Source organism: Neofelis nebulosa, chromosome 2, assembly GCF_028018385.1.
Source record: "Neofelis nebulosa isolate mNeoNeb1 chromosome 2, mNeoNeb1.pri, whole genome shotgun sequence".
NCBI lineage: Eukaryota > Metazoa > Chordata > Mammalia > Carnivora > Felidae > Neofelis > Neofelis nebulosa.
Genome location: NC_080783.1, coordinates 46236549 through 46250765, shown reverse-complemented (window position 1 = coordinate 46250765; position 14217 = coordinate 46236549). Strand labels below are relative to the sequence as shown.

General features: G+C 35.1%; 1 protein-coding gene across 13 annotated transcripts in view; it reads left to right on the top strand.

Annotated features, from left to right (window-relative positions):
* Nucleotides 1-14217, top strand: part of GULP1 (GULP PTB domain containing engulfment adaptor 1) — a 771890-nt gene that overhangs the window by 744433 nt on the left and 13240 nt on the right. For 10 of the 13 annotated variants that reach the window (XM_058711639.1, XM_058711708.1, XM_058711659.1 and 7 more), the window contains 4 exons: nt 75-191; nt 388-468; nt 870-962; nt 13111-13338. In XM_058711639.1, the coding sequence (XP_058567622.1) occupies nt 75-191; nt 388-468; nt 870-962; nt 13111-13338 (519 nt within the window). The remainder of the gene's footprint in view (nt 1-74; nt 192-387; nt 469-869; nt 963-13110; nt 13339-14217) is intronic. The other 3 variants (XM_058711738.1, XM_058711744.1, XM_058711754.1) reach the window with 3 other exon arrangements.

Genomic DNA, 14217 nt, shown 5'->3' with positions numbered 1-14217 from the left:
TTTTCTTGATTCAAAGAACAGTCTAACATGACATAGTATTGTTAAAATGCAAATCTTCTTTGAATTTTACAAAGGCTGAAGAAATAACTTTAACAATTGGCCAAGCATTTGACCTGGCATACAGGAAATTTCTAGAATCTGGAGGGAAAGATGTCGAAACAAGAAAACAGATCGCAGGATTACAGAAAAGAGTGAGTAAACTAAACTTCTTGTTTCACATTTGTGTGATGTAAGTACAGGGAAACTTGCATATCATCAAACAAATTTAGAAGGCCTGCCATTAAATTTCCCCCACACTGATTGGAACTGCTTTCACTGTGTTCCTATAATTTTTCATTCCTGATCCCCTGCACAGTTTTTAACCATTTTATATTGAATTCCCACAAGAACTTAGTGTTCTCATGTGACTTTGCTTCACTTCCTGATGCTTCTCATGGGGATCAGAGCAGCAGAAGCAGCAGATGCTGGGTAAGTGGTTTCCCATGCAGATCAGATTCCTTTGTAATTAAATTACACCCTTTCTCCACTCTCTTCAAAATCATCATAAGCAAGTTTCACTGTCTTGCGGTTATACTCCAAGATTATGGGTAACAGATTGCATAGTGCAACACGAAAACACAAAGATGAGGTATTAGAAACATGGAATTTGCACACATGTAAAAACATATTTTAAATTTAATAATATCTTTCCAGTGACCTAGAATTCCCTGATGTTCCCCAGCCTTTATCAAATAATTTTGTCCCCTGTGCAAAGAGTACGTTAAAATTTTAAATAATATGAAATCATATTCATTAATGTAGCCAATATAACAGCCAGTATCTTACAAGAACAAATTTCTGAAGGTTATTCAATAATCATTGCTTTTTAGATTCAAGACTTAGAAACCGAAAACATGGAACTTAAAAACAGAGTGCAAGATTTGGAAAGCCAATTAAGAATAACCCAAGTATCAACATCTCCAGTAAGTATATAGACTATGTGCATGTTATCCTTAGAAACAAGACTTCTTGGGGATAAAACATCTCTGGATTATCAGCTCTGTGATGTTTCAAATAATACTCTGGGATCAGTAATTTAAAACTAAACATGGGTAGAGGTGAAAGGTGCTAATTAAAAAATTACACTTACCTAGGTAGTTCTGACCAGAGTTGTTTTTTCATGTTGCTCTTTTTGCTCATGTTTTGTAGAATAAGCCCTCCCTCAGTTTGTGGCATATTCTTTCTTTTATTTCTATTGATTACTATTGACTGAGGTTAGATTTAAGGACCTAAGCCAATCTACCCTTGGAGTGTTGAATTTCATTATAGAAATTGAATTGTCTACAAGACTGACTTTGGTTTCTTATATTGCACAGCAAGGGTTTCCACTGGGAGTGATACAGTTGTATTTCAGACACTAAAATGAATGGTAGTCTCTGTAGACAACTCTCAAATATTTATAGTTAAATTGTTTACTTTTGGTTTATCATAGATTTGAAATCCTTTCCCCAATACCATGTATGATGTCATTTTTTTTTGCGATTTTGGCTAAGGGAATCTTTTGGAGGAGGAAGACGGAATTTAAAACAACATTTTTTTCTGGCAAAATATACTTAGAAAACTGTCTTTCTTCTTGAATCATCTGTGCTACCGATCTCTAGTAAAGTATGTTTTATTTTGCATTTTAAAAATAGGAATCTATAGCACAAACTAAAACACAATTATGGCATTTACAAACTTTTAAAAAGAATTTTTGTTTCTAATTTTTATTTGCAAGTCCATTTTGGTTCAGACTCTAGGCTAACTCAGTGAAAAGATCTATCTATCTATCTATCTATCTATCTAGTATTTCACCAATTCTTCATCCTAAAAATGCTTGTATAAGAAATTTCATTCAGGTTTTCAAATTGGCGTGCCCTGGAAATGGTTCAAAAATTCTTCTTTCTTTTAAACTCACACTTTTCTATCTTTCTCACTGAAGCAGTTGTCATTTCCTTTGCTTGACATATACATATGGTAGTGGGGCTGATATGGCCAAAATGAGAGAGCTTGGGAGTGAGGAGGTTCCTACATTCCTATGTACCTTTGTTATGCACAATGAGACCGTCTTTATTATAATATTCCTTTCTGGTTTTTTTTCTTCTCTTCACCACTATCATTGTTTGCTTCTCATCAGGATTATGATTTTTTTTTCTTGCCTCGCTGGTCCCAAGGACTAGAGAATCAGCTCAAACTCCTTCCAACATTGGTCCCAAAATGGAGTAACACCATTTTGTGTTTTGTTGAAAGTCTTACTATGAGTTATCTTGTGAAACAAACTATAAGTTATGTGAAATAAACATAAATGAAAGGAAATTACCTTCTTAAGCAGTCTTAATAAAGCGTTGTTCCTAGATCTCATTGCATATGAATAGTAGCTTTATTTTAGTCTTTATGTTTGCAAAGGAATAAAATAAGATCCATTACCATTTTGGATACAAACCCAAAGCTTGCTCACTTTTTACACTCTGTCTCTAGACACAGAACTAAGACCTCATTTTGAGGGGAAAGGTGGATCTGGGAGGAGCAGAGGAGTCTGGGGCATGTTGATGAATCATGAAATAGCACTCCGTTCTTTTATTTCCTAAAAGCAGGCACTGCCCTAGACTACCACTAAGACAACTGAGAAGAAGGTAGGTCAGGATGGGGGTTATGCATGTGCATTGGTGATCTGACATGGTCACCAAGTCAGCTTCAGAAATGGCAAGGGTCAGGAGGAATGAAGAGATGACACTTGTATCAGTTCCCTGTGATCCTCTGGCTGAGATAGCCATCACAAGCCGAGACTGTGACAGTTGATATGTAAATGAAACACACAGACTGTCTGTATGTTCATTTATTTAGCAATTCTATTTGGTAGAGTCAGTTATATAAAAAACAATAATGTGATTCAAATAGCCTGTTATTAAAAAGGATTAGCCAGGGGTGCCTGGATGGTTGTAAGTTGAGCATCCAGCTCTTGATTTTGGCTCAAGTCATGATCTCACAGTCGTAAAACTGAGCACTGGGTTGGGCTTTGCATTGGGTGTGGAGCCTGCTTAAGATTCTCTCTCCCTCTCCTTCTGCCCCTCTCCTGCTTGCATGTGTGCGCGTGTGCACTTTGTGTGTGCTCTCTCTCTCTCAAAATAAATAAATAAACTTTAAAAGAAAAAAGGATCACCTCTCCAGAAGTTGTCATTTAATAACTATTATAAGCATTGTGTTCATCTCAGTAGTGAATGTGTCTCAGAATGCTTCAAAGACTATAACTAAAAGGTTGAATTTTAAAAATAGATATAATTTTCTCTAACCCATTTTTTTGCATTTAATACACAAAATTATTGCTGCAATGTTCATTATGTAAATAACTCAAATTATAAGTTTGCAATTATATTCATTTGTCATAGCAATATCCTTGTATTTTCTCTTTATTTTAACTTGAAAAAATTACTTGTCTTATAATTTTTCAGTTTCTAAAGGCTTATTATTGTTTTTGAAATTGCTGTTATACTGAAGGATGTACATCTTCTTTAAGATAAAAAAATAAAAATTATTTGATTTTTTTTTTCTTTTTTTTTTTTTTTTTTTTTTTAATTTTTTTTTTTCAACGTTTTTTATTTATTTTTGGGACAGAGAGAGACAGAGCATGAACGGGGGAGGGGCAGAGAGAGAGGGAGACACAGAATCGGAAACAGGCTCCAGGCTCCGAGCCGTCAGCCCGGAGCCTGACGCGGGGCTCGAACTCACGGACCGCGAGATCGTGACCTGGCTGAAGTCGGACGCTTAACCGACTGCGCCACCCAGGCGCCCCAAAAATTATTTGATTTTTAAAGGAAGGAGACTCAACATTTTTGAATTGCTACAAGATATCTGATGCCTGAATATTTTTTGGAGAGATTATGAACAAATATGTTTGCCTTTCATTTTCAATTTTACTTAGGTAACTGTGAAATATATTAATATAACACCAAGTGCTATATTTATTTCACATTTCTTAAAATGATCTCCCAATTTTCTGATACTAAAAATGAGCTGAATTAGGGGCACCTGGGGGGCTCAGTTGGTTAAGCATCCAACTCTTGATCTCCGCTCAGGTCATGATCTCACAGTTCATGAGTTTGAGCTCTGCTTTGGGCTCTGCGCTGACAGGACGGAGCCTGCTTGGAATTCTCTCTCCCTCTCTGGGGTGTTCTCTCTCTCTCTCTCTCTCTAAAAATAAATAAACTTAAAAAATGAACTGAATTAACTTATCTATAGTTATTTAGTATGAAATGCTGCCATGCTTATAAATATCCACTCTGTTAAGTTTTGTTAATGATTCAAATTATTAAAATTGAATTTCAAAAACAATGAAAATTGTAAATAAAATATAAATTTAAAGTATAGGTAACTCTTGTTTAATAGCTTGTAATGGGTCTATGGAAAAGCAATTTTCTAAATTGCAACTTTCTTATGAAATTTGGCCATCAGTTTTATAGGACACAGCCAGAACCCAAAGCACTTCATAGAGTGCCATCATGTGTAGCAAAGTTAATGCACAGTAAATGCCTATTGGGCATGTAACTCTGGAAACAAACTTTATTTCCTTTGCTTTCAAAGGACTGAAGGATAGAATGCTCCAAAATGGCTAAAGTTCTCAGCAGTTTGTTTAAAGGATTAGAGGCAGCAATTAACACATGAATTGAAGAAGTGCTGAAATGAAGTATGAATCCAATTATGCACATCAAAATTATAATATAGATGGGTTTGGTATATAAAATTAATTTGGCATCAGATTCTCCATGAGCTTTCAGTGTGTTATGGTGAGAGGAATCCCCAAGACAGATGATTTTTCTCAAAAGACCAGCCCAAGACAGGTCTTGATCCCTACTGGGAGCCAAATTTTCTGAAGTCACACAGAAGTAACTCTTTTGCCATATAAAACACTAATTCAGAAATGGTTCTCTGTAAATGATTTGACACTATAATTTGGTTCATAAAAATAAGCATATAAAAAACAATTTCTTGAAATATCAGGATTTGCAAGTTAAACACAGTGTAGTCCACATCAAACAAGTATTAGTCAAAGTACAATAAAAGGTTTATCTCTAATCTTAGCTTTTAAATGGTCTCTTTGGGAAGAAGGAGAGAAGAGAACAAAAGTAGGAATGGAATTATGGGGGAGGGTGATATTAAAAGTAATGTAGAAAATGAAAATAATTCAAATCCCTAGTTTGGATGCTGTTCTTATCAGTGTGTGATCAAATAGCAGATAAAGGCAATGATGGGAACCATCAGAAAATTTAGAAACATTTTTGGTAAAATTTGATTAGATAACTGAAAGATCAAAAGCTATTTTTCCTAGGAAGAGGCCCAAAGTTATAGTTGAATTTCTAGAACACAGAACAATGGTTCAAATAAATCAGATCTTCTCATCAGAAAATTCAGTTTTAGAGGTATTGAATCTTTTATTCTGTGTTAAATCATAAATTAAAAATGTAAGGCCCTGTGGAGTAGAATGTTCCAGACTGAAAACCTTTGTACATTAAGGAATTGCTGTGTGGGTCAGAACATAGATACGCTTCCCTGCACTCCCCAAAGTCACCCTAAGGAAAGGTTGCTATTTCTTAGATGATGGCCAGCCAGCCATGTATTTGTTATATACATCATTGTGAATTGGTCATACTGATGTGTTTTGAAGATACAACTAAGTAATTTTAGGTTCAAACTTTTAATGAAAATCTTCAGGCATTCTAAAAAGTCCTTTCAAACTTTCATTGTGTAAATTGTAATCTCATTTTTATTTTCCCTAATCCCACCAAGTCATCACTCCTTTTATGAAATAGTATCTTAGTGAGATGTCTTATGTATGACAGTGTATATCATTTTGATTTTTGTTTTCTCACATTTGCTAATTGCACACATTAGATACAGTTGTGATCTGTTATGGCAGCTTGTAAAATATTTATTGAATATCTAATATAGTCATATGATATTCTAGGCTGTTGGGTTTTAGCAGTATATGAATTTCAGCTGTTAAGAAATTTATATCCCATGGGGGAAAGAAAGAGGGGTGGGTAATCAACTCCTAGGTAAATGAATAAATAAATATAAAAATTCAAATCTGATATATGCTATGAATAAAATAAAATAGAGCAGAGTAGGAGAGAAAGGGCGGGGACTGTTTTAGAGACAGTAATCATGGGAAACCCTTTCTGGGAAGGTAGCATTCGAATTGAGACCTGAATGGTAAAAAGTTAGTGTAAAGGACTGGAAACAGTAACAAGACCTTTGTGCCTGGAACATACTGACCATAAGCCAAAATAGTTGGAGATGACATTGGAGAGAGAGTCAGGGGCTAGATTTTATAGGGCCGGTAGATTTCATTTTGTTATTTTTTTTTTTCTAATTGCACTGTGAAGTTACTTACAGGTTTTAAACAGGGGATTTGGGGATCGTCTGACTGACCTATACACCAGGGTCTGTAAAAAAGACCAAAATGAGGTCCCCTAAACTGTCTAGGAGGCTATTTCAGTATCCTAGGAGAGGGAGAAGAAATTAGTCTAGAATTCTATCATTTCAGATGGTGTATGTAACTTGATACATTTTGGAAGTAGAGCTTTCAGGACTTACTGATGGATTGGTTGGGGGCTGTAGAATAAAAGAGAGGTCAGAATTGTCCTGTAGGGTTTTATCCTGAGCATCTGGGTAGTGGTACCATTTTTCAAAATAGACATGACTTGGTGAAGGTGATGGTGAAAGAATATTTCACTTTTCCTCATATTAGTTCTGCCTACTGGACAGCCACCTGGAGATGCTTATGGAACTAAAGAAGGAGATCTGGGCTCATGATTATAGTACTTGAATGAAAAAAGTTTATTTTTTTTTTCTGTCACCAGAAAAAGACTATTTTTTATTGGACTATTGTTTATTGCTTTAGTTAATACACCAAGTATAAATTTACCCAGTATGAAGTTCTAGAGTAGTTCAGTTCTAGCTAAAAAAACAAAGTAGGAGACTTATTTTTTGCTCAATATTAAAATTAAAAGACATTTCTAACTACAGACCAATGTATATCTTCAATATATATCCATTTTTTGTTTTCTCATGTATAAATTGCCATCCTATTTTTTAACTTTTCTTGACAAATATAATGCTTACATGTCTCCTAAATACCACTCTGTTCAATAAGTTCCTTTCCTAAGGCAAATGAAATAGCCTTTGATAGTTATCCATATTATATATCTCTGTATCACACTGAAATTGTGGAAATCTTTTCATTGGTTTTAGAAATTGGGTCCTTATTTTATACAGTCATTTAGATACACTGAGAAATTTCCGTTACTTGACTGTGCTGTTTGCTTTTTGCTGTGTTCTAGTGGTTTGGCAATAGATTAGAGGTTGGGTTTCCACCATTTGGTACTAATTATCTAGGAACAATCTGATTTCCATTTATTACATTCACATGGCAGTGCTGCCTGTATTTATATCAGAAAAAAAGGTTTATTCTGCCCTCCTAGCCTCGTGAATGCCCCCAGAAGATTGTTCCATTATAAGATGTGGGCATAGCAAGTTCAATCAAATTGTTCCTCTTGATTCTTGTGCCTGGATGCTTACATTTTACTTTTCTGGCTATGGATGCTTTTAACCAAATAGGACTCTTGCCAGGAAGTTAAATGAATAAAATTGTAGTCCTTAGAATTACTGGACTTTCTATTGCTGAGTAAAATAAATGTCTCCCTTTCAATTAAACCAAGTGTTTGTTACTGGATAAAATTCTACCTTTACATAATCAACTGTGTGGCCACTGATTAGACTTGATAGGACAATTTTAACCTAAAATGTGTATTTCATTGTGGGTAAACAAAACTGCCTATTTATCTTCATCTAGTGTTTTCTCAACTATTATTGAAGTCAAGATGGGCAAGAGCAGATTTTGAAAACTCTCAGTTACACAACAAGCCAAATGTGAATCTTTAAACAAAAGCATGAATTTTAAACATGACATTGATTTAAGAACATTTGTTGCCCACAAAAAGTGATTACTGGTTCATGGCTTCATTTTCATAATTGTTACTTGCACAAAAAATGATTCTAAGGCAGTAAACTCTATCTAATGGGAAGAAAAATATATTCCCTTCCAGCTCTGACCATGAATGCCTGATCAAATCATTTAATTTCTTGTTGCAGTTTTCCTCTTTGGGATATGTAGACAATCATGTCCATTTAACTCGTGACCTTGTTGTAAGAACAAACAAGATAATAGGTCTTACAAGTAAGAGACCAATAAAACCAAATTGTGAATCTAGAAATCTGAAAAAAAAAAAAAAAGTACATTCACGATGCCGTAAATTCTAAACCCTAGAAGTTTTTATGTTTAAAACATGGGGTGCCTGGGTGGCTCAGTTAAGCGTCTGACTTTAGCTCAGGTCTTGATCTAGTGGTTCATGAGTTCGAGCACCACATCAGGCTCTGTGCTGACAACTCAGAGCCTGGAGCCTGCTTCAGATTCTGTGTCTCCCTCTCTCTCTGTCCCTCCCCCACTAGCACTCTGTCTCTCTCTCTCTCTCTCTCTCAAAAAATGAATAAACATTAAAAAAATTAAAACTTAAAGTCATATTAAAAATGTAACATAATAGTGAACTTTGAAAGTGTGAATCTGCATGGCAGCATAGAAAGATCTGCTAGAATATTTTGCATCACAATTGTATTTCCTCATCTTTAGTGTTATTTATAATCTACCAGTTTTTCAACTAGAAAAATTTAGACATCATCCCTTAAATATAAATTTAAATAATTACTTTGTAAATTTAATTCTAAGTAACATTTTGAAACTCTATTTTAATAGTAATGTTAAATCATATTTTAATCTTAAAGTTGTTTTACATTTTAAAAGGATATTTGGATATTTATATTACCAAAACATTAACAGCCTAAAGTAAAATTTTGATACCATTCTTTTTTTTAAATTTTTTATTTTAGAGAGAGAGAGAAAGAGGGAGAGCACAGATGGGGAGAGGCATAGAGGGAAAGAGAGAATCCCAAGGAGGCTCAATGTTCAGCATAGAGCCTGACATGGGGCTTGATCCCATGACCCTGGAATCATAATACAGTTTTTTTGTTGTTGTTTAAATGTTTTCAACCTTTACTGAAAATGCAAACCCTTCTATGACACTTCATCATTGCTGTCACATTTAGACAAGGCTAAGGTTGAAATATTCACCATGCCTAAATGCACCAAGCCACTGCTTCCTAGAGCAAGCTACAAAACTACAACAATGAATCTCAGATATGGGCCTTCATGATTAATAGACCTTAATAACCTAACAACGTCTGCATAATTAATATGTAATGATTGAACATAAAGCTTCTTGTTTCCTTAGTTTAATAATTCAGATCCTGTGCACCTTCATAAAGACCAAAGCACTTGGAATTATGAGCATAAAGGACGAGTTAAACAGTGGTGCCAGAATTTCTGTAAGAGAGTGCAAAAATTTTGGTTTCTAGCCATCTGTCAAAATATTGACAGAAGACCCAAAATAAAAATATCAAGCTGTTTTCATCTAAACTATGTATTTAATTTCATAAATAAATATCCTTAATGAGTTAAAAATGGCAGCTTACAAAATGTCTAACTCCTGACCCCCTAAATTTAGAACCACCACTCAAAATGTTTTTTATTTAACTTTCTTTTTTTTTCATTTTATTTTTTTAATTTACATCCAAATGAGCGTATAGTGCAACAATGATTTCAAGAGTAGATTCCTTAATGCCCCTTACCCATTTAGCCCATCCCCCTCCCACAACCCCTCCAGTAACCCTCTGTTTATTCTCCATATTTAAGAGTTTCATATTTTGTTCCTGTTTTTATATTATTTTTGCTTCCCTTCCCTTACGTTCATCTGTTCTGTGTCTTAAAGTCCTCATATGAGCACCACTCAAAATATCTAACAGATGTAATATTTAATTCCTTGACTTGAATCATTTCAAAGTTAGGAATCACAAACACAAGACGTCAGTACAGCCCAGGTCGTGACATAAATGTGTAATGGGTACGTGGTGGTAGTAATGAATTAGGGAGCATATACCCAACTTAAATGGCACAGCAGTTACTGCCAGTCAATTATTTTCAGGCAAGTCTGTGGGCTCACTTTCTAGATTTTCAAACTTCTCAAGAAAAGCTCCAGATTTTAATGTTCAATCTCTTAATATTACCTGAAAGCAACTGATTCAGTGTTTTAAGAGATTTGTGTGACCGAGCAATAAATGCCGGTTGACCAAAACTTCATTAGTGACCCAAAGGAAACCTGTGATAGTGGTAGAGTCTTAAACTTTAGATACCACAACTATTGATAGATATCCCAGCTTTACCATTTTGAAAGTGAAAAATACCTCTTAACTCGTGTATTTAACAACTTGATTATTTTCATGTTATATAAGTATATGTTCTCAGAGCAAGTAGAAGGCATAGTATTAACACTGTCATAAAACACTAGAGCACTTATAAGTTAGGTTATTTTGGCCTTCATTTGTTTTGAGGCATCTGGTTAAGATTTCTTGGCCAATATAAGTCATAAAATAATATAGAATACCCTCACTTATGTTATAAGCCAGATGATACCAAGGACAACTTCCACTTAATATCATATTATGTTTACTCAGTATAAATATTCTTAAAATTTTCCATTTTTAAATTTAAAAATTAATCTAATATAGGGATACCCAGGTGAATCAGTCATTTAGGTGTTTGACTTTTGATCTCAGCTCAGGTCTTAATCTCAGGGTTGTTGGTTCAAGCCCTGCATTGGGCTTCATGCTGAGTGTGAAGTCTATTAAAAAAAAAAAGTGCTGTAGTATAAATTAGACAGTAGATATATGTTGACAGCTTATTATATGCCTACAACTCTGATGTGTTATGTAGTCTTTTAGAAAATACTTCTTTTATTTATTTATTTATATTTACTTTTTAGAGAGAGAGAGAGAGCACATGCACATGTGTACATGTGTCAGAGGGGGGGGAGAGAGAGAGAGAGAGAGAGAGAGAGAGAGAGAGAGAGAGAAAATCTTAAGCAGGCTCCATGCTCAGTGCAGAGCCCAATGTGGGGCTTGATCTCACGACCCTGAGATCATGACCGGAGCCAAAATTAAGAGTTAGATGCTTAATTGACTGAGCCACCCAGGTGCCCTGGAAATACTTCTTTTAGATAAAATTTGGAAAAATTTTGTCCACAAGGAGCTTACAAGTGTCACTTAAAGTATATGGTGACCACCAATCACAAAATTATACACTAAACTATGTAGACTATAAAATAAATTTTAAAATTATATATACACACACACACGCACACATACATGTATACATATCTACAGATAGATTGTTAGGGAGGTCAATAGGAAAAAAATGATTATGTAACTGTATATGCATATTAATAGTTATTAATTATATAACTCAGACCATCAGAGATTTGTTTCCACACTGAACCTTCCCTTCAGTTTAAATCTGTCACTTTACACTGCCTGGTTTTGTCCTCTGCTTTGAGAAACGAGTGAAGAAGTGACTCCCATCTTAAAAACTTCCTTCAAATTTGTGGGTTCTCCTAACTATAATTTTGGTTATAACCTTTCACTATGAGATTATCAAAAGCCATATTTGTGTTGGCTGCCTCAAAATCCGTGTTAAAAAAAAATCTCAGAAGTGTGACCTGTAGCTTAGAAGTCTGGCTCCAGGGCCAATCCTGTCAGCCCAGTCATAGGCAATTACAAAGTCTTCCCCTGGCGAGTCTCACTGGGGGGAAATCTGCCCTGCCTATGCCAGATTTAGTGCATAGAATGGAGGAGTTGCAGTCAAGGACTTAGCGCCCTCAACCTCTGGCAGCCATGCTCTTATACATATCTGCATTCCTAGCCCAGTTGCCTATATTCAGAGGTCTCCTTATTGGAGGCCCTTGGCCATGGCCTTCTCAAAAAGCCTTTGTCAAGACCATCTTATGAGGGCCTTGAAGACTCCTTTCTCCACTATGATTCAGTACTCAGTACTTTTCTACTCCTAACCCTTCCTCCATTTCCTTCTCTTGTCTTGACCCCTCCCTCAAAACAACAACAAAAATAACAAGGACACCAACAACAAACCAGCAAGACCTTTAGTTCAGGGCTCCCTCAATAGAGAGACAGTGCCTTGCTTTTGCACTGGTACTTCTGACCTTAGTCCAGTTCCATTTCCTGGAGAAGAAAATGGGACATTGATGAGGCCAGCATCTTCTTCCTGGCATCTTGCTTATACTACAACAGTAAGTGAATAAAGGCTTAATTATTACTTTCATTTTGGCTTGTTGTTTTCATTGACCACTCTGACATCTGGCAGCCCAGTTGTTACTAGCTCAGCTTTTGACAGTAGCTTTCCACACTGTTATGGAAATAACTTATAAAAGTCAACCAAAAACTGATGTCCAGATCCAATCCACTTACTGATTATCTAACTATTTATTATCTCATTAATTCGTGATTGCCCTTTCCTGAGAAATCTTCTCATTTGGAACTCACTACCCATAGGAAGGTGGTGATAATTGCAGTCAGATTGTTTTGAATTTAACCTCTATAGGAATAAATCACAAAGAACATATGGGCCTTAATTTTCCCATATCTTTATTGTAACAAGGACATAAAATTACTAATACTTATATCACAAAAGAGTGTTTTGAGTGTTAAATTTAAAATGATTGTTGTAACCCTTTTTGAAAATTCTACAAAGTCATTACTTTTTACTAGACATTACTCCTACTTCAGTTATTGCTTTTTTTCTTGTTATTATACTTCCTTTTCCCATGTCATTACACAGAAGCTCTAATCGAAATAAATCATCAAGCTTCACTCTTTATTGTCTTCCTCTCAAGTCCTAGTAATGTAATATTTTAGTGAGAAATAGTCAAACATTCTCAAATCTGAGGACTGTTGCAATAAGAAAGTATACACAAACAATTTTTATTATTTTTTTAAATTTTTAGTAAAGTTATTTTGAAATTACTTACCTTTTTGCAAAATACCATTTTAGAAATAACTTTTCATAATATACTTTTTCCTTTTTCCTCCATGTCTTCTTTCTTCTCCTTAGTGTATTTCTCTGTCATTCCTTTACAGCTGCTGCACCAAGTGTCTGATCATGAGCAACATGGGTTTCAGAGATGCTCATCCTCTTTCTGGCGTAGTAGTGATGATGATTCATCTTCCTGTCTAAATATTTCTTCCATTACTGTCACTCCTGTCAACTCACCTGATTCCAGACTGTCATTGGGACTGTTAATACCACCACCTTCTAAATGTGGCCTTCCCAAGCCAATCAGTGAGAGCAGCATCCCAAGACCTCATGTAATTTGCTAAGCACAAAAGCCTTTTTTACTATCCCACATATGTTTTTTAAAGTCTACTAAAATGTGCCATTTATAGTGTAATGAAAAAAAAATCAGGTATGTCCAGAATCAATGTGATATGACCTGGCAACTTTGTGTGCCATTCATTTTTACTTCCTTTTACCTGATATCAAAGTTTCAAGCAACAAGTGGTGATTGTGTACATATCCACAGAAAGACAAAATAGGACAGGTAACTTCAAAGGACCCACTGATATAGCAACTGGGAAGTCAGGTCATCAGTGATATTGGTAAAAGCAGTTTCAGCAGCATTTGGTACCAAAAAAAAAAAAAAAAGTCTCAATTGATATGAGTATCTCTTCTGAGGAGCTTAACCTTGAGGGAAAGAGTAAGAGAGATGAGAGGCTAGAGTAGTAAAGAGAGACAGAGTAAAGACATTTCTGATTGGTTTGCTTTAAAAACAGTCAAGATTTGAGTATCTTTATATCCTGAGAAAGAGGAGGGAGCTGTCAGGGCAGCTAGAGGGATGGGTCGATTAGGAAAACTATTCCTGAGTAGGAGGAAAGGGCTGAGGGATAAAGTTGCCTTAAAGTCTTTGGACAGTATTTATGACTGATAAAGTGAGCAGGGTATTAAAGAAAAGGAGATGACAGCAATTTTCCTTCATGAAAAAAATGTGCTAATGGCCATATTGACTGAATAGCAAATCTGTCACTCTTTACACACAATCAACCTTATTTTTCTTCCATTACCTTCATTATCTGTGATTTAGAAAAATAAGTGTATTCTGAAGAGTCTAATTTTACTATGAAACACTCTTAAGTAATTAATCTCTGTTCATGTTCTTTGAGGAAAAGCAAGTTTTTCCTTACTATTCT